Below are 27,645 nucleotides of genomic sequence, written 5' to 3'. Positions count from 1 at the left end.
TACAAAAAATTGACAAAATACATAGATGGTTCTTTGAAAAAACAAACAAAATTGATAAACCTTTAGCCACACTAACAAAGAGAAGACGAGAGAAAACCCAAATCACTAAAATTCGGAATGAACAAGGAAATATCACAACAGACAGGATTGAAATACAAAACATAATTAGAAGCTATTTTGAAAATCTATACTCCAACAAAATAGAAAATTTCGAAGACATCAACAGGTTTCTAGAGACATATGAATTGCCAAAACTGAATGAGGAGGACATAAATAATTTAAATAGACCAATTTCAAGTACTGAAATAGAAGAAGTCATCAAAAACCTACCAACAAAGAAAAGTTCGGGACCAGATGGGTTCTCAGCCGAGTTCTACAAAACCTTTAAAGAAGAGCTCATTCCAATACTTCTCAAAGTATTCCATAAAATAGAAGAGGAGGGAACCCTCCCAAACTCATTCTATGAAGCCAATATCACCCTGATACCTAAACCAGACAGAGACTCATGAAGGAAAGAAAATTTCAGACCAATATCCTTAATGAACATTGATGCAAAAATTCTCAACAAAATTTTAGCAAATCGCATACAAAAACATATTAAAAAGATAGTGCACCATGATCAAGTTGGTTTCATCCCAGGGATGCAAGGTTGGTTCAACATCAGGAAATCAATAAACGTAATTCACCACATTAATAGACTTAAAGTCAAGAATCACATGATTATTTCAATAGATGCGAAAAAGCATTCAATAAAATACAGCACCCCTTCATGCTCAAAACACTAGAAAAACTAGGGATAGTGGGAACATTCCTTAACATTGTAAAGGCCATTTATGCTAAGCCCATGGCTAATATCATTCTAAATGGTGAAAAACTGAAAGCATTCCCCCTAAAAACAGGAACAAGGCAGGGATGCCCTCTTTCACCACTTCTATTCAACATCGTTCTTGAGACTCTGGCCAGAGCAATAGACAAACCAAAGAGATTAAAGGGATACGAATTGGGAAAGAAGAACTCAAACTATCCCTGTTCGCTGATGACATGATTATATATTTAGAGGAACCTGGAAATTCCACCAGAAAACTCTTAGAACTCATAAGTGAATTCAGTAAAGTACCAGGTTACAAGATCAATGTCCATAAATCCAACGCATTTTTATACATAAGTGATGAATCTTCAGAAAGAGAAATTAGGAAAACTACCCCATTCACAATAGCCTTGAAAAAAAATAAAATACTTGGGAATCAATCTCACAAAAGAGGTGAAAGACCTCTACAATGAGAACTATACAACACTAAAGAAAGAAATTAAAGAACACCTTAGAAGATGGAAAGATCTTCCATGTTCTTGGATAGGAAGAATTAATATTGTCAAAATGGCCATACTACCTAAAGTGCTATACAAATTCAATGCAATTCCAATTAAAATCCCAATGACGTACCTTACAGAAATAGAGCAAGCAATTATGAAATTCATCTGGAAGAATAAGAAACCCAGAATAGCTAAAGCAATCCTTAGCAGGAAGAGTGAAACAGGGGGTATTGCAATACCAGATCTCAACTTTACTACAAAGCAATAGTAACAAAACGGCATGGTATTGGTACCAAATAGAAAGGTAGATCAATGGTACAGAATAGAGGACACGGACACAAACCCAAATAAATACAATTTTCTCATACTAGACAAAGGGGCCAAAATAGCAATGGAGAAAAGATAGCCTCTTCAACAAATGGTGCTGGGAGAATTGGAAATCCATATGCAACAGAATGAAACTAAACCCATATCTCTCACCATGCACGAAACTAAAACTCAAAATGGATTAAGGACCTCGGAATCAGACCAGAGGACCCTGCAGATTATAGAAGAAAAAGTAGGTCCAAATCTTCACCTTGTTGGTCTAGGATCAGACTTCCTTAACAGGACTCCCATAGCACAAGAAATAAAAGCTAGAATCAACCACTGGGATAGATTCAAACTAAAAAGCTTTCTCTCAGCAAAGGAAACTATCAGCAATGCAAAGAAAGAGCCTACAGAGTGGGAGAATATCTTTGCCAATCATACTTCAGATAGAGCGCTAATCTCCAGAATCTATAAAGAACTCAAAAAACTTTACTCCAAGAATTCAAATAATCCAGTCGACAAATGGGCTAAGGAAATGAACAGACACTTCACAGAAGAAGATCTACAAGCAATCAACAAACATATGGAAAAATGTTCAACATCTCTAGTAATAAGAGAAATGCAAATCAAAACCACCCTAAGATTCCATCTCACCCCAATTAGAATGGCGATTATCAAGAATACGAGCAACAACAGGTGTTGGCGAGGATGTGGGGAGAAAGGTACACTCATACATTGCTGGTGGGGCTGCAAATTAGTGCAACCACTCTGGAAAGCAGTGTGGAGATTCCTTAGAAAACTTGGAATGGACCCTCCATTTGACCCAGCTATCCCACTCCTTGGCCTATACCCAAAGGACTTAAAATCAGCATACTACAGAGACACAGCCACATCAATGTTCATAGCTGCTCAATTCACAATAGCCAGACTGTGGAACCAACCTAGATGCCCTTCAATTGATGAGTGGATAAGAAACTGTGGTATATATATACAATGGAATATTACTCAGCCATAAAGAATGATAAAATTATGGCATTTGCAGGCAAATGGATGAAATTGGAGAATATCATGCTAAGTGAGATAAGCCAATCTCAAAAAGCCAAAGGACGAATGATATCGCTAATAAGTGGAGGATGACACATAATGGGGGGGAGGAAGGGTTAGTGTTAGGGTTAGAGTTAGGGTTAGGGAGGGGGGCAAGTATGGAGGAAGGAAGTACTGTATAGAGGGTAAAGAGGGGTGGGAGGGGTGGGGGGCAGGGAAAAAATAACCGAATGAATCAAACAACATTACTCTATGTAAATTTATGATTACACAAATGGTATGCCTTTATGCCATGTACAAACAGAGAAACAACATGTATCCCATTTGTTTACAATAAAAAATAAAATAAAATAAAGAAATCAAAAAAAAATAAACTAATGAATCATTGTTATAAAAATGTTTCAATTTCACATAAGTAAAGATACATCAGGATCCCTGCCTGCAATAATGCCTTAAAACCAAAATTCTGACTGGCAGCATTTCAAATTATATTATTCACACTCAGGGGCAACCATCTATTTCAATATCACCTATGTGGTTCATGGCTTCACTTAAATCCATTGAGCTAATACCACTGTGATTCTGGATCAATAGGAGTATTACTGGTCATTAATCATCACCTCCAGAAAAGTCTAGTTTCCATAATACTTGCTTTTTATCTTAAGAGGAAAGAAAAAAATGAACCAATGCTTAAAACACCATTCTGAATTTTAAAAAACACATAACTTTTCCTTTATTACTAGAATAGTTTATCCTCATGCTTGATAAAGGAATAATAATGCTTAGGTTACAATATATCTACTACAATAAATGATCCAATATAAGATAAATACATAATTCTACTAAACATATGAAATTAGTAAAAATGCAAGGTAGAGTGAGGAGAATAATCACATGAGTTTACTTAAATAAAGGAAGCTACCACAATGAGAGAGAGAGTTCACATTGTTCTTCCTGGGAACCATCATGATTTATACCACCTATGAAAAGAAGGTAAACTAACTATATGTGAACTGACTGAACTTATACCATTAAAAACTTTCCTGCATTAAAGTTTTGGGAAATTTTAATAATCTTTGAAATGCAAATGAGTCTATTTATAGACAAATTATGTTAATAAAGAGCTATTACTGAAGTGACTGATTATTAATGTAATCTACGTTTATGAAATCATAGATTTTGTCCCCTGCCTATCATAATATTCTGAGAACTCTATCTTAGACACACTATAGATGGTGACCCTAAATCAGAAAACCAACCTAGACTTTCCTGGAGGTGTCTGAAAATCAGTGGATCTATGAACAAATATTATATGTGTTACTGTTCATTCAGTGATGAGTCAGAAATAATAGTTGAAAACATCTAAAATTTGTCAGAAGACAGCAAGCTGCATATTTGAAGAACCTCACTGTAGTGGCAAAGTCCTGGAATCACAGTTCCTTGGGTGGATCTCAAGATAGAGGATAGCCTGGGAAACTGAGCAAGACTCTGTTTTAAAATTTAAAAAAAGTAGAAAAGATGGGGGTGTGGCTCAGTGGTAGAACATCCCTGGGGATTCAACCCCTAGTACTATGCAAAAAAAGAATAAAAAGAAAAGTAAAAGAAAAAAGACAATATAAATATTTATTTTACTTTTTCAATCACAGAAACTAGAGTATGCTTCTCAACAGGTGGGGAAGTTAACCTAAGAAAGTAACTCTTTGTACTTCTAATTTAAACATTGTTTACTCTATCAATGTCATGATTTCTCGGTTGGAGGAAACACGTTTCTACTATGTAAGTGAGAACATTGAAGGCCATTATTAGATATTACTTATACAATTACAGGAAAATATAATGACATAAAATACCTACATAGAGATATTGGATTGAAAAGATTATAAAAAAAATTATCAGTTGTTAGAAAAGCAAACTTATTATAATATGAACCCTGAAGGTAGTTTGTATTTGGATTCCTTGATCTACTCCTTTATTACTATACTATTAAGCAGCTCACTGAGAAAGTAAAAAATAAAAAAAGGAGGGAGTGCACATCTAACATTTGACACTAGACTGTACTCCAAAACCACACAGCTAAAATCCCAATGCTATAAAAGATTCTTTCTAACACCCTCTTATTGAGACAATTTCTCTCACTACAATGAGTAATAACCCAGCTCAGACAACTATAGGTGTTTCCCTTAAGATCTTTGGATAAAGGACATTGATAACACTTAACCTTTCTGTACCTGTTTCCTCATGTGTAAAAGAGAGATATTAAATGCATATATCTCATGGGGTTGTTATTCAGATGAAATACATAAAGCACGTAGAATAATGTCCGGCTTAGTGAATATTCCAAGATTAAAAGGCAAGAGGGCTGGCTTAGAAATTAAGGCAGCATGTCTCACAACAAGATACCAGTTTTTAAAGATGGATGTAAAGAAACAAGTCCTGACCCACACTGAGGTTATAAAAAAGGTGAGAATGAAGGTTTGTAGAGAATTTGTGAAGAGGACTTCTCTAAAGAATTCTGCTCTAAGTTTTACATCCAACTCTAAAGGGGCCACAAAGAGAATACCTTAATTATCTCAACTGAAAAAGACCTTTAAGGAGACCATATAGAGAGCTTTATATGCATTACACAGCAGAAGGATTTTGCTGATAAAATTAAGGAAACCAACTAACTGACCTTAGAAGAGGGAGGTTGGCACCTTAATCCAAACACATGAGTTCTTTAAAAAGCAAAGATTTTTCTTTAATTGAGAGAGAAAAGGAAGTAAGAAAGATTTTAAATGCAAAAGAAATTCAGTGAAAGGGAATCTTTATTGCTGAGTTAGAGAGTGTGAAATGGGTGGAGCATCCTACAGTGACTGAGGGTGACCATGAGCTGACATCCAGCAAGAAAAGATGGACCTCAGATCTGCAACTGCTGGGAGCTATATTTTTTCAAATTTATATGATCTTGTAGGTGGACCTTGCTTCAGATCCTCTATTGAAGCCCCATCTGACCAACAATTTTGATTTTAACTAAACAAAACCTGAGAAAAGAAACAAGTCAAGCTTTCCAGACATCTGATCTTCAAAATGGAGAGAGAATAAATGAGAGATAATAAATGTTGTTTTAAGCTGATACATTTATGGTGATTTGTTATATGGCAAGAGAAAATTAATACAAGCATGCAGCAAGCCCATCAACCTTAAATCAAGTTTAGACATTAACATCTTTTCAGGCTAGATTTATGAAAATCTTAATTAAGAAAACTTCAAAATTGAAAACGGCTTACAGGACATTTTGTGACTTAAAAGTGATCATCAAATCATTACACTGAAATTTCAAAGGGCAAGGAAAGAAGATCTATAACAACAAATAAAGTGGGAAACACAATAAAATTCCTTTGTGAATTCTTTCTTTGAATTTTATTTGTTCAGTAAACCAGTTATTGAATATCTAGCAATTGCCCGTGGCATAAAAAAAAAAAAAAAACGAGAGATATTAATTTTAAACTTTTTCCCTACTAGAAAACAAAATTATTGTATTTAAACTTTAAATATGTAAAAATTGTGTGTTATTATTTTCACCAATAACAAACTCATTAACAATTAGATATTATTGTGGAATGTAGCATGATAATGCAATTGTAGAACCTTTGAATCACTACATAAAATTCATCAGAGATTACAGTTTATAGAACAATAATTTCTTTCTCTTTGTTTTGGCTATAATTGGGATTGAATTGAGGGGTGCTCCACCATTGAGGTACATCCCCAGCCCTTTTCATTTTGAAACAGGGTCTCACTAAGTTGCCCAGGCTGGCCTTGAACTTGAGATCCTCCTGCCCCAATCTCCCAAGCAGCAGGGTAGAACAAGTATATTCAATTGTAGTACAAGGAGGAACACCAGCAATATGAAAATAGAAGCATGATATTTGATACACTGTGGTTGCTTTTCTTATAAGAAATAACATCACTCTGTCATTTAAAAAAAGATCCTAAAAATTAATACAGTCATCCCAAACTCTATAAATTGAAATGGTTTAATATTTTGTTTAGGAAACTACTTACTCAAAAGTCAAACTGAAGTAAAAAATTGAATTTTTCTTAAAAAATAAAATGTATATATACATATATCTCCAGTCTATAACACTACGGTAAACATTAATGTTATCTCAGCTTTATATGTACACATACTTATATTTATGGTATATAATATTTTAAAAGATAAATCTATTTTCCTAACTGAGGATTACTTTTAAATGTCAGTATGATGTTCAAAATGATTAGCTAGTTTCTATTACATAAACAGTTCTTCAATATTTATAAAATACATGATGGAATAAAATACATACTAAGTAACACTTTAAATGTTACACATTTTTTTCATGTAGACAAAACATTTTGCTAAGTAAAATAAAATAAAAATTTTACTGAAATTTGCATTTTTTCTGTCAAGGTGTATTAACAATTAGTTAAAAAGAATCATGGGAGAACACTGTTAAGTACTTTTATACTGTTTTTAGAAAGAGTGCTGTATTTTATTTTTAGCTTGGAAATGCATTTTTACATCCAAATTTTTATTACAAATTAGAAACAAAACAAAGAACAAAAGGTAAGCATATTTCCTGTAATAACTGCTCGAGATAAAACTTTTGATTAGCATTGTTAACAAGGAAAAACTTGCTTATAACTTTTCTCTGCATCTGGAAAAATATTGGTGTATTTTTTAAAAGAATGTATTCATTGCCCCTAAAGTGCCTACCAGACCTATTGATAGGAAAAAAATCTCATATCCTATCCTTTTGATCAAGTGAATCATTATGAGAAATACAATTCTTTGGAAATTCTTTCTGTTGAAAAACAAACAAAAATTTTCACATAGTTTGTAACAAAGTCAGCTTGGAATTGAATTTTCCTTGGGGAAAAATAAGCTAAATCTATTAGCTATCCCTTATTTTTTAATCATGCACGGCTGAATGAGATATAATAAATGATAGTGGTAAATTCATTTTTATATGCAAAGTAATTGTTTTTCATTACAAAAGTTGTATGCTTTTTTTAAAAGTGCAAAGAGAATTTAAGAAATCAGTAAAATTAAAATGCTTGCATTATATTTAAATTACTTGAGGTATAAGTTCATATGGACAAAAATATATTACCTTCAAAAATCATTATCAGATAAACTGTTCTCAGTAGCATTATATGAAAAAAAGTAAATTTACATTCTCTTTAAATAATAAATCTAATAATAATTAATAATAATAAATTATTATTAACACAGAAGGTAATGTCTAAAAAGTATGCACATAGACTTTCTAAAAAGATATTTCCTACTTTCCAAAAGTTAACAACTAAAATGAATAAAGAAATTACAATTCAAATTCTTAGAAAACTATCATGTATCATTCTGTATGTCTTCCTGTATGATTGTATATAGGTACCTATAAATATAATTTTTCACATAGAACATATAATATTTATGGAGATCATTCTGTCCATTCTGTCTTCTCTCTCTCTCTCCTCTCTCTCTCTCTCTCTATATATATATATATATATATATATATATTAATGTCTATATACACTAACTACCTCCTAAATTCAATTTTTCTCATCTTAGGTACTAGTTTAGTGAGTAAATAACTTACTTTGATTATTTACTAAGTTGTGAGTCATTGAAGTGGAACTGGATTTTTAACATGATTATTATGAGAGCAATTAGAGAAAGGATATGGACTTTAATTTTCTGGTAATATACTTAATTTTTTTAAATTGCTATATTTTTAAATTCTTTAAAAAACAAGGAAATGAAGGAATATGACCAACATATGATTAAGGATTATGTTGTAACATAATAGTTTATTAATTTTTGCTTAATGGACACCTTAAATTTAAATAATTGTTCCTCACATTCAATGTAATATAATAGCTAATAATAGCCCTTGATAGCAAGATGACATATCATGAGTTTGTAACATTTTCATTTGTCTAAAAACCTGATATTTTTAAGGCTCATTCACATTTTTGGGGTTTTAACCCATGCCACTTTATAGCGATATATCCATATTTTAGATGATAAAAGGAATGGAATAAAAGGAGACAGAATACAGACATGAAAATACAAATTAAAGATCATTTTCTTTCTGCAAAATTAACCACTGTTTCATTAGAACCGTTTTTTACCTTTTAAAATTTAACTCCCTTAAAAAATACAAAATACTTATAGTGGAGAATAAAATATTTTTTGTAATGTAATCAGTTGTTATTCCTTATAAGCTATGGCAAAGTAAAGAAAATGTAGCCCTCAAGCTCAGTTCTCTTTAGGGAATTTTGAACTAGGCACACACCATGTCAGTATCGTTTTATAACATCAGTCTTAAATGAATGACTTATCCAATAAAATTTAAAGTATGAATAGCACACTACAAAGACAATTAAATTGGAGCTACACCATCTATTTGGATTTTAGGCTGCCATATGGACAAACAGATTCTAATACATGCTTGAAAGAAACATTTTCATGTATTTGATTATTAATTTGATGCATCAGCTTGACTGGGCAAAGGAACACTCAGATAAATAATATAAACCTATTTCTAGGGGTGTCTGTGAGGATATTTCTGAGAAAGATTAAAATCTGAACTAGTAAACTGTGTAAGGAAGATCCATAGTCACCAATGTGGGCAAGCAACATCCAATACACTGAGGGGCTCAATAGGACAAAAAAGGCAGAGGAAGGATCAATCCCCTTTCTCATTTTCAGCTGGCACAGACATTTTCTCCTTCTCTTGATGTACTGGTCAACGGACTTCAGATTCCAGGATTCATTCAAGTCTTCCCCACCCCCACACATATACAAGTTTTAGGAACTGTGGCCTCAGATTGGGAGTTACACCATCAGCTCCCTTGGTTCTCAGGTTTTCAAACTTGCCCTGACTTACAGCACTGGCTTTGTAGGATTCCAGCATGCAAACAACATATCATGTGACTTGGAGTTCTCACGTTATCACATGAGCCAATTCCCACAATAAATCTTCCTTTATATATTTATGTATAGCCAATTGCTGCTGTTTCTCTGGAGAATCTTAAGAAAACAATGTGTTAACATAAAAGAGTCCACAGTGTATTTACTTTGTACCAGTTAACAGGATTAGCATAGGAAAAGAAAAACATGGCTTGTATCAAGTGAGAATATTATAATTTTAGTATGTGGTTAGTAATTATTTTTAAGTGATATTTACCTTGGGAGAGGTTGTATTTGAATATCACAGAGGAAAGAAAATTAACAAATGTCATTTCCAATTTATGACTTTTTATGACTTTTAAAAGAAGATACATGAATTTGAATAATTATTTTCACTGCAAATCATAGTTAACAACTATAGGTTACACATTCTCTAGAAGACAGAAAAAATACTGAAATTCAGGATAAGAAGATTCTGTCAAATCACACAAAAATAATATGAAAATCTTTCAAATTTATTTAAGCAAACTTCTCACCCGTATTAATTTCTACAAATTTCTCTTATTCTTTAACCAATGTTTGACATTCTTCAGTTTTATTGTATATAAAGCTACACTTTGTTTCATTGTGTTATATTTAACTGTTTTTCAATTCTCTTCATTCACAATTGCATAGCTTGTTTTAGCATTTAAAATATTCTGTGGACCAAATACCAGTGGAAGCATGATTACATTTTTCTTTTTTAGAGCTCTAAAATTTCAGAAAAAAGGCTTAACTTCTATAAGCCATAACTTTTTGTATACTCTTGATCTAGATTGAACATTGAGGGTATCACATACTTGACACCTAAACAAAAACATAAAAGCAATGATCTTAGATGTGAAAACTAAAAGATGGTCAAAAAAGGAGGAAATATTACTTTTTATGGTAACTTGGAAATTAGCAGAGATTTTTAGTAATTTCAAATAAAAATCTTTTGAATTATTGCTAATATATTTTAAAAAGTAGCATAATTGAGTCACAATATGATATCAAAGGGGCCCTCTATCAATATATATGTTGTCTCTTTAACAAATATATACACACATGAGTGCCCCAAGTTGTCTAAAACACAGCTCTGCTCTTTACAAAATCTCAGTCAATAAAATGGTGTAACGGTTAAAGATATCTATGCATTACCAAATATGTCTTGATCCTCAATGATCGCCATCTCGACCTCTGTTCCAGAAATGACTGTGCAAAGAAAAGGAACTTGGAGAAGAACACTGATCTCACCGAATGACTCATTTTCCTTCAGTGTACCCATACAAACAAGTTTTCGAACTTTTTTCTGTAAAATACAATCGATCTGTTGAAACTATTTGTATGCAATGAATAAGAATTGTGATTATCAAATACTCAATTATTTGTAAGTCATTTTAAAATGTAAATAAATTAGCAATTTCATTAAATCATAAAAAACATTAATTCCTATATGTGTTTACATTGGAGCAACAGTAAATTCATAGACAACTTCAGCATATCTAATAAATCAACAGCAATGTTATTTAGTGATCTGCCAATTAAAACTTTTAGTCTGGGCTGGGGAGATAGCTCAGTTGGTAGAGTGCTTGCCTTGTAAGCATAAGGCCCTGGGTTAGATCCCCAGCACACACACACACACACACAAAAACTTTTAAACCATGAAATTTTCTAGGAAATGGTGAACTAATTCCATTTATCGAGATCCTAGCATAACATTTTAAAATCATCGCTTGCTTAGGGTGTTTTGTGAATTACCAATTGTTACTTTAGCCCCATATGTAAGGAACAATTATCAGACAAACAGGGTAATAAGAAAATAAGTGGAAAGTATCACAGGCAGAACTGATGAGGTGAAATTCTTCTCCCCTGCTTTATTAAGTTTAAAAAATAAATAAATAAAAATATAAATATAAATGAATAAAGTAAGGAGCAACTGAGTTTACAGAACTTTGTGGAGAAGGGCCTACTGCAATTTCAGTATAGGTGGTTCTGGAAAAAAAAATTGAGGTCTTACATTATCTTTTCTCAGAGATCCACTCAGTATTGAAACAAGGATGCTTTGGTGAACAGAAAGATGTATATGAACAGAATGCAGCCCTCAGGGTAGAGAGGGATAGGAACATGAAAGAAAGGGAAGTCTTTACCAAATATTGTGGAGTCAGAGTCATTTCTATAAATGGCAAGTCTTTACACCGAATTCGACTGGTACAGTAGATTTCAAGTCAGTTTAGACATTTAATTGAAGTCTACTGAAGACCATCTAACCAATAAAGACAGTTTAGTTTTTTTTTATCACTATTAGTTGTTTGCCTGACTCATAAGAATAGAATTCTTACAATGTACTCTTTGGGGTCTGACCTTTTTACCCAGCCTAATAAGTTTGAGATTCATCCATATTCTTCTTGTGTCATTTGTTCCTTGGCATTCCATTGTATAAATATACTGAAGTAGGACAGAAGAGGCTGGACATCCGAGGAATTTTCAGGAAGCAGGTTTATTGGTTGCAGGGTCCTGAGTGTGGCTCATGCCTAAAATTTCCTTCTCTGGACAGAGTGTCTAGAAATTCTTTGAACTTTATATCCAGTGTGTGTGTGGGAGGTGGGGGTGGTTGGTTGGAGGTTCACATGACAAGTGCTTTTTGTTCCATCCTCTAGACAAGTTTTTTTTATTTTTTCCTGCAAACCTGGGATTTACAAAAAGAGGAAACTAACAACAATAATGCTCTTCTGCAGAAGTTTTTGCTGATAGCTGATATCTTGTGTCTGACAAGATGAGGAATGTACATGTTACAAATATGGTGGGGTTTCTGCTTAATTATGGAAGTGTCTTCTGGGTGGGGGTCTCTGACTTGCTTCAATACCACAATGATTTAATCCATTCACCTGTCACTGGATATTTGAATTTCTTCCAGCTTTTGGCCTACGAGGACTGATACATGTCTTTATGTAGACGCATATTTTCATTTCATATTAAGTACACACCTAAAGTGGAATTGTGGGATCATATGACAAAGCATATTATAGCCAATTTGATATGCTTATAGTAGTACCCTGGTATGATTTAAAATTGCATTTCTCTGATAAAGATGTCAAATATCTTATAATTTATTGATTGATCCTTCCTATAACTCAATATATATTATCTTACAACTTATCTTACATTCTCCCAATTTATAAATTCAATAGTAATAAAAGAAATCCAACAAGAAAGGTCAAAAAATTAAACTAACATTTTACAAAAGAATACAAACTAATGCTCAATAAGTATGAGAAAATATATTCAAAATTCTTTACTTAAGTAGACTAATTATTAAAGAAAATACACAAGCTTAAAACTTACCACTTTGTTTGTTTGTAGTTTCACAAGTCCTATAATACTTCTATAAATGTTACAGTATCCAGAATGAATATAAGCCACAAAAGAAATGATATTTCCACTTTGCACTATCACTAAAAATAAAAACAACATAGATTATTTCACACATTATTCTCTATTAGAAATCATTTAAATAGTATGAAAATAAATGTTGGCATACATTAAAAACTATTCACATTAAATTTCTGAATGGATGCTAGTTTGTGGGCAATATTACTTGGTATAAAATTTTGAAAATTGTGCTTGGTATTTATATAGACAAAAACATGGACATGAAAAGGCAGTGGTGTGCTAGAACTGCCTATGGGGAAAAGAAAAGGGAGCATCAGAGAAACCTTAAGCACTTGCTGATGGTTATGGTGCAAATAATTCAATTATGGCTGATTTCAAACTGCTAGTGATAGTGACTTAACAACTGGCTCCCAGAATATTTAGCATTGTCTCTCCAGAGCCTGTACCTTGAACTCAAGTCAAAGGTAGCACCTTAACTACAGCAGGTAGTGATTACAAAGAAACAAGGGTCTTAAGTTGGTGCTAGCCTGATTTTAAGCCTGTTCTACCCCTTTCTAAGGATTGTTGATAAATTACAAAGTCCCTCTGAAGGACTTTTTCATCCTTAAAGTGACAACATTGGTGATCCCTTTTCTGTACCTTACATGTGGTAATTAACTGCACAGAAAGCACCTCGTATGATGCTCAGCACATTGCATCACATGATGAATCATTAGTATCATTACTATTTCAAATTCATGGTTTCATCTATGACCAAAATATCCTTGGATATGAACTGTATTATAACTATCAGTGTATTAAAGAGCAATAAAATAAAAATCACCTGATCTACATAACATCTGAAATTGTCAGCATAATTTAAATATGTAAATCAACTGGAAATACTCAAAATAAAATTACATTTCAAATTAATTTTCTATCTTGTTCATTCTGAAATGTATCTCTTATTTTCTTGAAAACTGCAAACACATCAGTGATAACCTAAATATAAAGATACATATATATGTTTTCTATAATTTCATGAAATACACAATAAAAATAAACTTTTAGGTTATCAAAACATTTTTGGTAACAGAAGATGGAGAAAAGCGAGTATCTTTAAAAATTATGGTTAAGCTGGGCACAGTGGTACATGCCTATAATGCCAGCAACTCGGGAAGTTGTAGCAGGAGGATTACAAGTTCCAGAACAGCCTCAGCAATTTAGTGAGACACTGTCTTGAAATTTAAAAATAATAATTGCTAGGGATTTTAATCCCCAGTACCAAATAAAATATAAAAATTAAAGAAGCATGATAATAATTAGTAAATATAATTTACCACCAGCAAAAATAAACACCAACATACAATGGAAAAATACTTAAAGATAAATGAAAGGGCATTTCAGTGATTTGACTGACATGCTTATAAGAATATGTCATCTCCCTTTCATCTTATAATGCTCAAAGCTGAAAGATTATAATGGAAAAATTACAAGGCTATTCTAGTTTTGCCAACCATATATTTTGTATAAATAAAATTTTATGGTTATGCTTTTATTGTTTTATGTTGCTCATAGCCAATGATAAAGAATTACCTTAAGAAGTCAAAGTTTAATGTGTGTGATTATGTAAATTGCAAAGTCAAGGGGAAATGCTCTCAAAGTTCTTTCTTTTAAAAGTAGAACTCCTGTACCAAATTATTATATTGTAAACAGATATCATTTAACTCCCTTTAACTAATCAGTGAGGATATAAAGGAAGACATACAGTCTAGCAATTGTTATAGGTAAGACAAAGATGCACTCTAACAAATATAAATAAACTCGTAATTCTGAACATTTATACCTCACTACTATAAATCTTTTCTTAAAAATCAAACCTAACATAGATCATAGAGAAGTATCTATGACATCAAAGAGGATAGAGGCCATAGGAATATTTTCCTTTGAAAACAGGCTAACAACGGAAAAAAACAAACCACTATAGTAAAATCAGTGAGACCACCTCATTCCACAAAGGGGGCATCAGCTGCCTGAACAGTTGTTTTTGTTTTTATTATAATAATCGTCACAAATGTTCATCTCAAGAAGACAATACAGAAAACCAAATCTCATCTAGGTAAACAACCTAAGCTTAATAAGGCATCATAAAATATATATCTTCCGACTTATAAAAGGAAGAAAATTAAAATATTACTTTTTTGACTAAAAAAAAAAAAAACAAAAAAACCCTGTTGGCTGCTAAAGAGGTACTTTTATGGGCAATCTCCTGGGCCTATGGAGGAGAAAAAACTGCTGCTGCCCATAAATTAATGCTAACGTTCTCTTAAATGTTTTTTGTTATTTCTTTCAGATAAGGTCCTTCAGAGACATTTACAAAGAACCAACCAAACTCTCTGAGTCACTTTTTTTGGGTGACCTACTATTTTAGTAGCTTTCTGATGCTATGAGAAAATACCTGAGAAAATCAACTTAAAGGAGGGTAGACTTATTTTGACTTATGGGTTCGGAGGTTGCAGTTCATTTAGCTATTTCCATTGCTTTAGGTGGGTGGCCAGGCTGAACATCATGGCAGGTAACATGGTGGACAAAGCTGCTTATCTCATGGCAGCTGGCAAGCCAAGAGTGCTCACTTCCTTAACAAAGGTCCTTCCCCCCAAACCCATTAAGTGATGAAACCATAAATGGACTAACACATCATTGAGGCCAGAGCACCATTTGATTCAGTCACCACCTGAAGGTCCTACCTCTGAAAACTGCTGCACCGGGGACCATGCCTTTAACACATGGGCCTTTGGGGAACATATCAGCTTGAAACCATAACAGAGTAAATTTTGCTCATTGTAGTACTAAATTCTCTACCAAGGAAGCCTTGACATCCACCCATATTTGAACGTGTGATGCATGACCTTGAACTGAGCATGCTCAGGAATATGCCTACCTCTACATGTGATGACAAGTATTTCCTACATTAATATGTATGAATTGTCCAATAAATTCCCTTGCTTTCTTTGTCCAGTGAGACACTGCTTTGAAATTACCCCCAGTGTGCTTCTTACTTGTAATGAGTAATAAACCTTTCTTCACTCTTTTATCTCCTGGTTGAGTTTATCAGCTTTGCACTCATGAAGGGACAAACACATGGCGGTTGGTTGCAAAAATCACACCAATTATCTGTAAACCACCTCCTCCCTCATTGTGATTCTGCATTTCACTCATTCAGCCTCCGATCATGGTTCCCATTCCTAAGAACTATGCCAGCGAAGTCAAGCTAATGGCATCTGCACACCTTCCTCCTGGGTTATGTAAAAATGACAACATAAAAAGATCTACAGGTTTACACAATCTTAAATAAAAAGATTTTATCACGAAATCTAAAGATGAAATTATATTAATTATTATTTCAAGGTCATATTAATTTATGTTCATAAAACATTTAACTTTTTTTCACAGACTTTAAAGAGGCTCATCACAACTCAGACTCATATACTAAAGTGTGAAAATAGTAGACCATTATGAAAAGAACAAATACAAAGAAAAAGAAATCAGAAGAACTCATGGAAAGTGAACATCGGGCATTGTTCTTTTTCTTTTGGTCGTTTCTCATGTACTAGGAAACACAAGTCTTAATGAAACTGTTTTTTTCCAATTTTTGAATCAGGTATAGGAAGTCATGATAAGAAGGATAATTTCTTTCTGGCTATTAACATCAGCATTGGGACAGTTAAGGTCTCAGTTTAAATGGAAACAAGTGATTAGAAAGATTGCTAAGGAACATCCTCTTGATTAAGATGAACTCCAACCCATTAGCCTAATATACCAAACATAGTTTTGGAACAGAACTATGTCTGAGGATCAACAATATCAACCTCTAGCAAAATATTCTTTAGCTGAAGGAATACCAATTCTCATAAAGCTAGACTAATAGAGAAAGAATAGTATAAAAGAACTGTACCATTAATGCTATTTTTGAATTATATTTTCCCTTTGTGGAAATTTTTCTAAACATTTTTTCTTGTAAATCGATTTAGTTTTTTTTTAAACTGTCATTAAGAGAGAACTTGGTTTGAAAGGGCTTATTTTTAAACCAAATCCAAACAACCAAAAGCCAAATGATTTCACTGATAAGTGGATGATGATACATAATGGGGGTGGGGAAGAGGCAAGAATGGAGGAAGGATGGATAGTAATAGAGGAAAATGAGGGTGGAGAGTGGGCAGGGGAAGAGAAGATAATAAAATGGGACAAACATCATTACCCTATGTACATGTATGATTACACAAACGGTGTGACTCTACTTCATGTATAACCAGAGAAATGAGAGTTGTACTCCATTTATGTACAAAGAATCAAAATTTTAAAAATGGAGGCTTATTTTAAAATCTCTGTAAACATCTGTCTATACCATTATCAATACTGAATAAATACAACAAGCATTATGTGCTACCTCTTCATTATTAAAAATGCTTATGTATACAGAGATAAATATAGATACTATTTATAATTAAGTGGAGAAAATTTTTGAAATAGAAATGCATATGAAAAGAATCAAACATCAATTATAGAGTTTCACATTATACAATGCCATCTGAATACTATGACAATTAAAATAGGTTGTTCTTGTAAAGAATGAGTATAGTATGTGAAATATCCTCAACTATGTTAATTGCTTATCATATTGCATAAGATATTTAAAAAATTGATATTTTTCTATCTCACAAATATGTGATTTTTAAAACAGATACATGTAAGTCTAATAACTTATTGATTGAGGAAATCCAGAGAAATAGTATGAAATTTAAAGTGTTGACTATGCCTGTGACAGTAATCCAATTAAAGAATTTGCTAAAACAGCACATTTATAGAATTATTTAATAGAAATTATGAAAATATTTATAATATGCAGACAGACATGAGTGATGGGAACATGAGGTTAAGGGAATAATACTATAAAATGGACCTACTGTGGTGACCCCAAATGTTAATGTTTTCTTTTCTAAAAAGCAATTTACCTGTAACCATGCCTCATTTAAGTTGATAGGATATGTTATATTCCTTAGCAAACTACCTGTTACATGCAGAAGAAATTCAGGCCCCAAATGCCAATAATAACATAAGTCTCACAGATGAGGAGAGGAGGCTGTGACCCTTACAAGAACAGATCCCCGAACTCAGGGATATAAGAATAATTTCCCCTAACCATAAAATTTCTAAGAACAGGTTCCATTAGAACCGGTCAGCATGGGCCAAAGTGACCTAGAGTTGTCACAGCAGTGGGGACTTGAAAGACCCATGTTGTTCCACTCATTCAAAATTCAAGGGGTGGAACTGAGCAGGACTCTTTGGAAATTTCCCTGGGACCCTCAATAAAACTGAAGGGCAGGAGAGTCATGCTATCGTCCTCTCTGAGTGGACCCATTCTCTCCCTTAAACTGTCCCCTTTTTCCTTTTCCCATCCCTTCTAATCAACTCATATCTGTTTCTCTGAGCAACATATCTGAAATCTTTCTGGCCTGATCACAAGAAGTGGAGGGAAGGGGGACTTCATGCTCTCTCAGTTTTATGGAAGCCCCCAATCCTGGAACAATATGACTACTCACTGCAAAATAGGGGAGATGAAAAGGGCTAGATTTGATGCTAGGCTCCCTCCATATTACCTATTGCTCCTATATACCCTATCCTCACCTTCTTAATACCCAAAATAGGATAAATGCTGGGGCTATGAAGCCATTCGCAGGTCAAGGCAATAGAAATTATTCAGATTCAATGTCCAGCCTAACAACCAACAAAGTCATAGACTTACTCATCTTCAAATCTTTGCTCAGATCTCATCTGCTCAGTTAGATCTATAATGAGTAGTTCACTATATGCTCAACTCGCTCCTCCCACCTCCTTAACCTCATTTCATTCTGTGTGTGTGTGTGTGATTTCTTTGTAACCATCTAACTACTTTCTTATTTATTGATTGTGCTTATTGTATATTGCATCCTCTAGCTATTAGAATGCAAGTTCCATCAAGACAAGGTTCTTTCCTTTCATCTGTTGTTCACTTGTGGCTTTACATATTCACTCAACAAATATTTGTTGAATGAATGTAATACCTCACTATAAAAACATGAGATTTCCTGCACATAAGAGAAAGCTCAGAATATGGTGCCTTATGCTTTTCTGAAACCCCTGTCCAAGCAACTCAACTAAATATTCCAGATTATATCTTTTAAGCTATATAAGATGGTAGAAAAGCAACAAAGTTTCTCCAGTAACAGGAACAAAAATAAACAAATAATCAATAAGGTAAGACAGTACTGGAACCTGTGGCATAGTATGTGTGAAAGTCAGATGCAGAAATCCTCCTATGCAACCCCCAAAGGGCAATATTTTCAATGGAAAACTGGGAAAAGACCACCTCACAAAGAGAGTCTCTGGAGACATTTTCCTCTCATAGCCCTTGTGCTGAACAAAATGAAGAAATAAAAAGGAAAAAGTCTTTTTGAAAATTCCTAAGTATAAGCTCATGGTATTGGGAGAAAAATCCACACCACCTGTGCAGCAATAAATTCCTTTAATTAAACATTTATTTTTAGACTATGCTGGATTTTTAGTGACTCTAAATGCCTTGGAAAAGAGAAACAAATTCTTTTTGAATGAACTAATCTTCATACCAAGATCCGAAGAATTCCAACAGATAGTTGGGGACTATGAGTTCTCAATAAAATATATATTAGCAAATATACTAGTAAACCAGTACCATTAATGTCACCTCATTATTATATGTGTATATATATATGCACACACTATAATGTTTGTGTATGTGTAGTGTGTGTATATATATATATATATATACTTTGTCTGACATTACAATTATAGAATAGAAAATAAAATTTATTTATGGAAGAAAAAGTAGTCAGTTGAATTACAAAAAAAAACCAGAAACATTTTAAAAAATGCTATCAATCTCAACAAAATATTATCACCCGATTTAAATATGAAACTGAAAATTAATACTAGATACCAGACTTAAGGATTAATACTTTTTATATCATAGCCAGGACCACACAGTGTAAACAGACCAATAAATTCCAATTCCAAAAGAGCATACATTTCAATATTAGTTCATTTGAATCCAAATTTAAAAATCGAATAGTCACCTCTTAACACAATGTACCAGCATACAGTACTTAATCAGAGTCCAAAGATCTCAATGAAGGTCTTTATCCTTGGTAGTCAACCAGTTGAATATTAGTGTCTGTATTCTACCCACACCTTCCCACTCTCCTAACAGATACTTCCTTTTCTTAGAGTTGAGGTCTGGTTCAGACTATACTCTGTCCTATCCTAAAAATAGTCAACTTTTCTTCCAAAAAAACCTCTTCCACATTTCAAAAAAATTCAAACTATATTGATCATAAACTCTTCTCCCTAAAAATCTGTATTAAACCTTACTTAGACTTGCATGACTAAATCTGGTATTTGTCTTCAGCTATGAATTTTCTATTCTTTGCCTATAGAGATAAAAGAGATCAACTGAGACAGAGACAGTAGACAGATATTCAAAATCAGAGATTCCTATATTCCTTTTTCACATATGCCCTGTCATTTTATTTTATAAATTTATGAAATTTTTAGAGGACTGATGTTCAAAGATCTGTTATATTGTTCTCTGGCTAATATTGCTGCTCTCGTTACTCTGGCTTTTGAGAGTTTGATCTTTTAGAATTATATATTTGATTTTCCCTTTTTCATTTTAACTTTGAATATTGCTTTGTAGTGCTGAATTTAATTTCCCCTGTGCTTGATGACTACTTTAGTAAATATATGAAATATGTGTAGCTGGGTCTGCCACAGAGTAAGTACTACATATGAAATTGCTGTTACTAACCCTGAGTTCTGATCCTCAGACTTTCTCAACTGTATCCTGGATCTTAGGGGGGAAAAAAATCACCAAAGGAACGAAAGCACCATAAGCAAGACTCAGTATTAACTCCAAACCATAAATATGGATCTCCAGATGGCACAAACACTGCAACTGACAGATACAGAATGTATAATGCTTACAAATGAAATAATGAATGATTCAAATGTGCTTTCTGGAACAACTTGTGTAAGATACTAATTTTCTTGTAAGTTTGGGAGTATCCATCATTTAGATCAGTTGATCTCATCATTTTATTTTTCACTTGTTTCTTGATATATTTTTAAGTGGTTCAGTGTACATATTCTTAATGGTCATACTCTCATACCAATATTTACGATTCCTCTTTGTTTATAAGATACTTGTTTGTTTATATTTTACATTGATTCATTTTTGCCATATGTTTAGAATTGTCTCATTGGTTTAATATGAGAATGTGAAATAAATAAAGACACCAAGTCCTTAATGTTCAGAATCATGATTTCCTTTTCAAAAATTCTTTCTTTTGTTTTACATTTGTCAATATTTCTTAGTTGACTTTCTACTTTAGTATGTATAAATAAACATCACTATTTTTAAGAGAATGCCTTAGAATAAAAGCACCTTAATTTAGAAGAAAGCGATCATTTTCTTCTATAGTTAAAATTTTTATTACTGTTTTTAATTTTTACAAACTGCATTTTGATTCATTGTACACAAATGCGGTACAACTTGTCATTTCTATGGTTGTGTACAATGTAGATTCACACCATTCATGTAATCATACATGTTCATAGGACAATGATGTCTGTCTCATTCCACCATCTTTCATACCCCCACTTCCTCCTCCCTCTCATTTCCCTCTATGTAATCTAAAGTTCCTTCTTCTCTCACACCACCGCCACCCCTATTATATATCATTATCCACTTATCAGGGAAATCATTCAGCCTTTGGTTTTGGGGGGTTGGTTTATTTCACTTAGCATGATATTCTCCAATTCCATCCATTATCTTCAAATGCCATAATAATATTCTTTTTTATGGCTGACTAATATTCCATTGTGTATATATACCACAGTTTCTTTATCCATTCATCTGTTGAAGGGCATCTAGGTTTGTTTCACAATCTAGCTATTATGAGTTGAGCTGCTATAAACATTGATGTGGCTGCATTACTGTAGTATGCTAATTTTAATTCCTTTGGGAATAAACCAAGGAGTGGGATAACAGGGTCAAAAGATGGGCCCATTCCATGTTTTCTGAGGATTCTCCACACTGCTTTCCACAGTGGCTGCACAAATTTGCAACTCCACCAGCAATGTACAAGTGTGCCTTTTCCCTCACATCCACACCAACATCTATTATTGTTTGTGTTCTTGATTAAAAAAAAAAAAAAAAAAAAAAAAAACTTGGGAATCAATCTAACAAAAGATGTGAAAGAAAAGATGTGAAAGACCTCTACAATGAAAACTACAGAACTCTAAAGAAAGAAATTGAACAAAACCTTAGAAGATGGAAAGATCTCCCATGTTCTTGAATAGGTAGAATTAATATTGCCAAATGGCCATTCTACCAAAGGAGCTATACAGATTCAATGCAATTCCAATTAAAATTCCAATGATATTTCTCATAGAAATAGAGAAGGCAATCAAGAACTTCATCTGGAAGATTAAAAGACCTCAAATAGCCAAAACCATCCTGAGCAGAAAGAGTGAAGCAGGAGGTATCACAATATCAAAGCTTAAACTACACTGCAGAGCAATAATAACAAAAACAGCATGGTACTGACACCAAAATAGACAGGCAGATCAATGGTACAGAAGAGAAGACACAAAGACGAACCCACAAAAATACAGATACCTCATACTAGACAAAGGAGCCAAAAGCATACAGTGGAGAAAAGATAGCCTGTTCAACAAACGGTGCTGGGAAAACTGGAAATCCATATGCATAAAATGAAATTAAACCTCTATCTCTCACAAACTCTACTCAAAATGGATCAAAAACTTAGGAATTATGCCACAGACCCTGCCACCAAATAGAAAGCAAAGTAGGCCCGAATCTTCATCATGTTGGTTTAGGATCAGACTTCCTTAACAAGAGTCCTAAAGCAAAAGAAATCAAAGTAAGAATCAATAAATGGGATGGATTCAAACTAAAAGCTTTTTCTTAGCACAGGAAACAATCAATAATGTGAAAAGAGAGCCTACAGAGTGGGAGCAAATCTTTTCTACACACACTTCGATAGAGCACTAATCTCCAAAATTTATAAAGAACTTACAAAACTTTACACCAAAAATACAAAGAACCCAATCAATAAATGGACCAAGGAACTGGACAGACACTTTATAGAAGAAAATATACAGGCAATTAATAAATATATGAAAAAGTGTTCAACATCTATAGCTGAATCTTAAAATCTAATAAAAATTGGTATTTAAAATATACCACAATAAATTTCCTTCAATGATATCTGCAGAAGTGCTAGATTTTCTAAAAATTATGTTACTCTTGTAAAATGTTAATAATAAATTCTTATTATAAATAATAAATTAGAATCTAATTATTCTTTTAGTTGGTATATCCTTGATAATTACTAACACTTAAAATCATTTGCTTATATATTTTCCATTTTTACATTTTATGAACTTTTTGGTTAGATTAATTATGCATTTGAATACTGGAATCTTTGACTTATTTATTTATGATGACTTCATATATTAAGCTTATTTATATTTTATCATTATATATTTTGAAAATATTTTCTTCCAGTTTCTGGAATGATTTTACTCATCTATAATTTTCAACACATAATTTTTATCATTGTCTATATGGTCAAAATAGTTAAAACTCCTTTCACAAATTTAATTGTGAGAAGTTCACATACTATTAAAATAATTATTTTATATTTTGTTTCAGTGAATTTGTAGGGTTTCATAAACAATGTTTCTTAAAATTTTATAATTTGAATAATGTATGAAGTAAGAATTTTATCTCAAATGTCAGAAATTGCCAAAAACAATAGCTAAAAATTCCAGTCTGTTCCTATTGATTTGAAATATACTTGTTATCAAGTATAAGTTGGTAAAAAGTTATGAAGTTCTTATTTTCCTGTGATTCTGTGTTTCCATGATCTTAAATCATTTTATTTTTAGGATATGTTTGGGTACTTGTAAGATAATTTCCTCAGTCAAATTTTATCAGAATTTTCTTAGATCACATTGTGTGTTTACTCTTCCAGATAAAATTATGATGGTGAATGTTTTATGTTCTTTCTTTTAAATTCATTCTAACTTTCTTTGCTTTTTTCTTTTCTTCTGCCCTAGGATGCACATTTTCACAGATTTTATCATCCAGTCTCCCCTACATTTTGAATTTTTTTTTTTTTTTTTTGTCAACTTTAGTCAATGGAATGGAAAGGATGAGAATGCAGAAGAAAAGATTTGAGGTATTTATTCCTCTATCTCTGTGAAGCAACCACCATGTGGCAGAGACTGAGCCCCTGTGCCCAAGACCCCCACTACTATAGGAACTAAGCCTATAGGTACAGGAAGATTCTAATAATTCTCATCCTCCTTCAGACATAGACTTGGTGGCATTCCATTATTTTTTTCTTCTTTGAATTTATTAATGGTAGGAATGGAAACTAGTTCTTAGTGTAATAAAAGAAAAGTTTTGAGGAAAGAATTAGCTTCAATTTAAATCAGACATTTAGGATGCTACATCTGCACAAATCAAGTCTAATTAATTTATACTCAACATATTTATTCCACAGAGAAAAGGAATATTGTACAAATTTGGGTGAAAGTTCCTGATCCATGGAGGACTTCCTTCTTTGAAGGAACAATAGGTTACCAGGGCAGAATCTAAGTGACATTGCCAAATAATTAAATTGATTAATAGACAATTAGGATCATCTTTCAGATAACACAGGAATTGTATGATTTCCATGTTCCAAAATATTTCTAATTGACTCATATTACTCTTTTTCTAGTACTATACTGATATGTAAATATAAATGGAAGTATATTTGGAAGACAAATATATTTTAAATTTCTGTTTAAGCTCAATACAATATTGTACTTTAGGGAAAGTGAGCATTTGTGTTCATCCTGAACACAAATTGATTCTGAGTCAAGATTTTTTTTCCAATTGAAATGGTAAAATGACCTGACCTTACAGGGTTCTAAAAAGAACCAAAGTAGATAATATATGTTAGACTATAAGCAATAATTCTTTATAACTAGCACTAAACCAACAGAAGAAAATTATTCTCATATTTGTGTATTTGAAACAAAATTTCAAAGTTTTTAGTTTCTGGCAGAACTTTGTCATAAGGTCTAGTTAATCACAAATTGCCTATTTATCAATAATATGCTGATTAGTTACTTCACCCAACACTGCTTAACCACCTATGGTTTCACCTTATTTTAGAGGTGAAAAAGCACATACTAAATGTATAGGCCCAAGAAGTACATGGATAGTATGATGGCTTCACTCATTCATATCTACATTACAAGATGACTAAATTTACCTATAATTTGAGATACTGAGTTACCTAATTAATTTCACAAAAATTAAATTAGATTCAACAGTTATTCCACTTAGCATGTATTAAAGAAATCTGAACAAATATAGTAAACCATTTGAAGTAAATGGATTGGCTATTTCAACTCAAATTAATTCAAATACTCTGGAAGACATTTTATACAAAATAACATTTCAGTAGTATACTCGTTATCCAACGTTCATTTTTGTGCACAATATTCATCTGGCAGGAAAAAAAATGTGCTTTTTAACATTTCTAACATTTTCCAAACAATGTTAAAATTATATGATAAAACAAGTATTAGCTAGAATTCTTCAGACAGAATCACTAAATAGTAGATGGTATATATATATATATGTATATATATATACACACAGATATATGAAAGAGCATTATTAGTTCACAATAATTTTTTAGCTCTTTAGTAATTGGCTCACACAATCATTGAGACTCATAGTCTCACAACAGGCCATTTGAAAGCTGGAGACTCTGGTTATGCCGGTAGTATATTTCAGTCCAAGTCCAAAGGTTTCAGAGCCGAGGAAGGCAATGGTATAACTCTTAGTCCAATATCAAAATCCTGGAAAACCCTAGGGACTGCTGGTGTGAGTGCTAAAGTCGAAAGGCCAAGGAACCTGGGGTTCGGATTTTGAAATACAGCAGAGGAAGAGTGTATTCAACTCCAGGGGAATAGAGGGACACATCAGCCTTTCCTATGTTTTTGTTCTCATTAGACCCTAGAGATTTGATAGTGCCTGCCCAGGTTGTTAAGGAATCTTCCCCCTCCTAATCCACTCAGATTTACAGATTAATCTCTCCTGGAAGCAGTCTCACAGGACATACCTCAAAATCATGCCTTGCCAGGTTTCTAGGTTTCCTTAATCCACTCAAGTTGGCATCTAAAATTAACCATCAAAATTCTACTGCTTGTCAAGTTAAGTTAATACCTGTATGAATCTCAATATACTGTACATACCCTCTGAATAAAAACAATCTGAAGGTAACAGTTCCACCAGAAATGATGAAACTATCTTGCACACATCAGAAAATGCACTAACCCCTCCCCCCAGAAGAAAAGATAATTCCCTGGACAATATTACTCTTTTGGAATCTCTGACTTAAATATTATGATGCAAAATTAACCATAATTAATATCGGCACAAAGTCAATTAATCACGTTATATGATAAAGGCATAAAAAAGGAATAGAAACAAAGGTATTTGTTTAAAATATGTATATACATACTAAATATTCTTAACAAAATAAGAAGAAATTACAATAATTTAATCCTCATTTCTATAACTTGTTGCAGGGTCATAGCTGATACTTACAACTATCTTCCATTCATTCTGAATTTCCTTTGCCTTCAACAAGCATCTCAGCTAGTTGTGGTTCTTTATCTGACAAGGGTGACTGAAAGTTATCAAAGAAGTGGAGAGGGTATTCCCATGTTTATGAATAGAAAGACTCAATTTTTGTTAACAAGTCCGTTTTTTCCAAAACTGATCTATAGATTCAATGAAAGCTCAGTAAAGTTTCTAGCAAGTTGCTTTGTGGATATTGATTAAAATAGACTTTTTTTAATAGAAAGAAGCAAAGACCTAGAGAGCCAACATAATATTGTAAGAGCTTCCAAATCTTCCAATACTGAAGTTACAAGGTTAATAAACAAGATACCAGGTTAATAAGCAAAAGTCAACTACTTTCCTTTAAACAAGTAATGAACAAGAGGAATTTGAAATTAAAAACATAATACCATCCAAAGTAGACTGATATTTCTGATTTTAAGACTTATTATAAAGTTAGAGAATCAAGACTGTGTGTTAACAGCAAAAAAGAATAGACTAATTCATCAGTGGAATGGAAGAGAGAGCCCAGAAATTGACCTGCATAAATATAGGCAACTTTCTTTGACAAAAAGCAAAGGCAATACAATGGAAAACTGATAGTCTTTTCAATAAATTATGAGGAGGAAACAGCACATCCACATGCAAAAAAGTGAATCAAGACACAGACATTGCACCATTTACAAAAATTAACATAAAATGTATGATATATATGAATAAAAATGAAAAGGCATAAAACTCATAGAAGATCATCTGAAGAACTAGATCTAGAGCATGGATTTGATAATGACATTTCAGGTATGACACTAAGTTATGATACGTGAAATAATATCAGTGCTTTCAAAAACACCGAAAGGGGGGCTGGGGA

The 27,645-nt window shown here is 32.7% G+C and overlaps 1 protein-coding gene across 1 annotated transcript in view; it reads right to left on the bottom strand.

Moving 5' to 3' along the window:
* Nucleotides 1–27,645, bottom strand: part of LOC306665268 (uncharacterized protein) — a gene marked incomplete at its 5' end in the record, with an annotated part of 145,909 nt that overhangs the window by 94,860 nt on the left and 23,404 nt on the right. The window contains 2 exons of the mRNA XM_079146638.1: nucleotides 10,781–10,931; nucleotides 12,965–13,074. Of these exons, the coding sequence (XP_079002764.1) occupies nucleotides 10,781–10,931; nucleotides 12,965–13,074 (261 nt within the window). The remainder of the gene's footprint in view (nucleotides 1–10,780; nucleotides 10,932–12,964; nucleotides 13,075–27,645) is intronic.

The sequence above is a fragment of the Sciurus vulgaris genome (genome assembly GCF_902686455.1).
Source record: "Sciurus vulgaris genome assembly, chromosome: 1".
NCBI lineage: Eukaryota > Metazoa > Chordata > Mammalia > Rodentia > Sciuridae > Sciurus > Sciurus vulgaris.
Note: the sequence above shows the minus strand (reverse complement) of the source record. Positions and strands in the feature narration are given on the sequence as shown.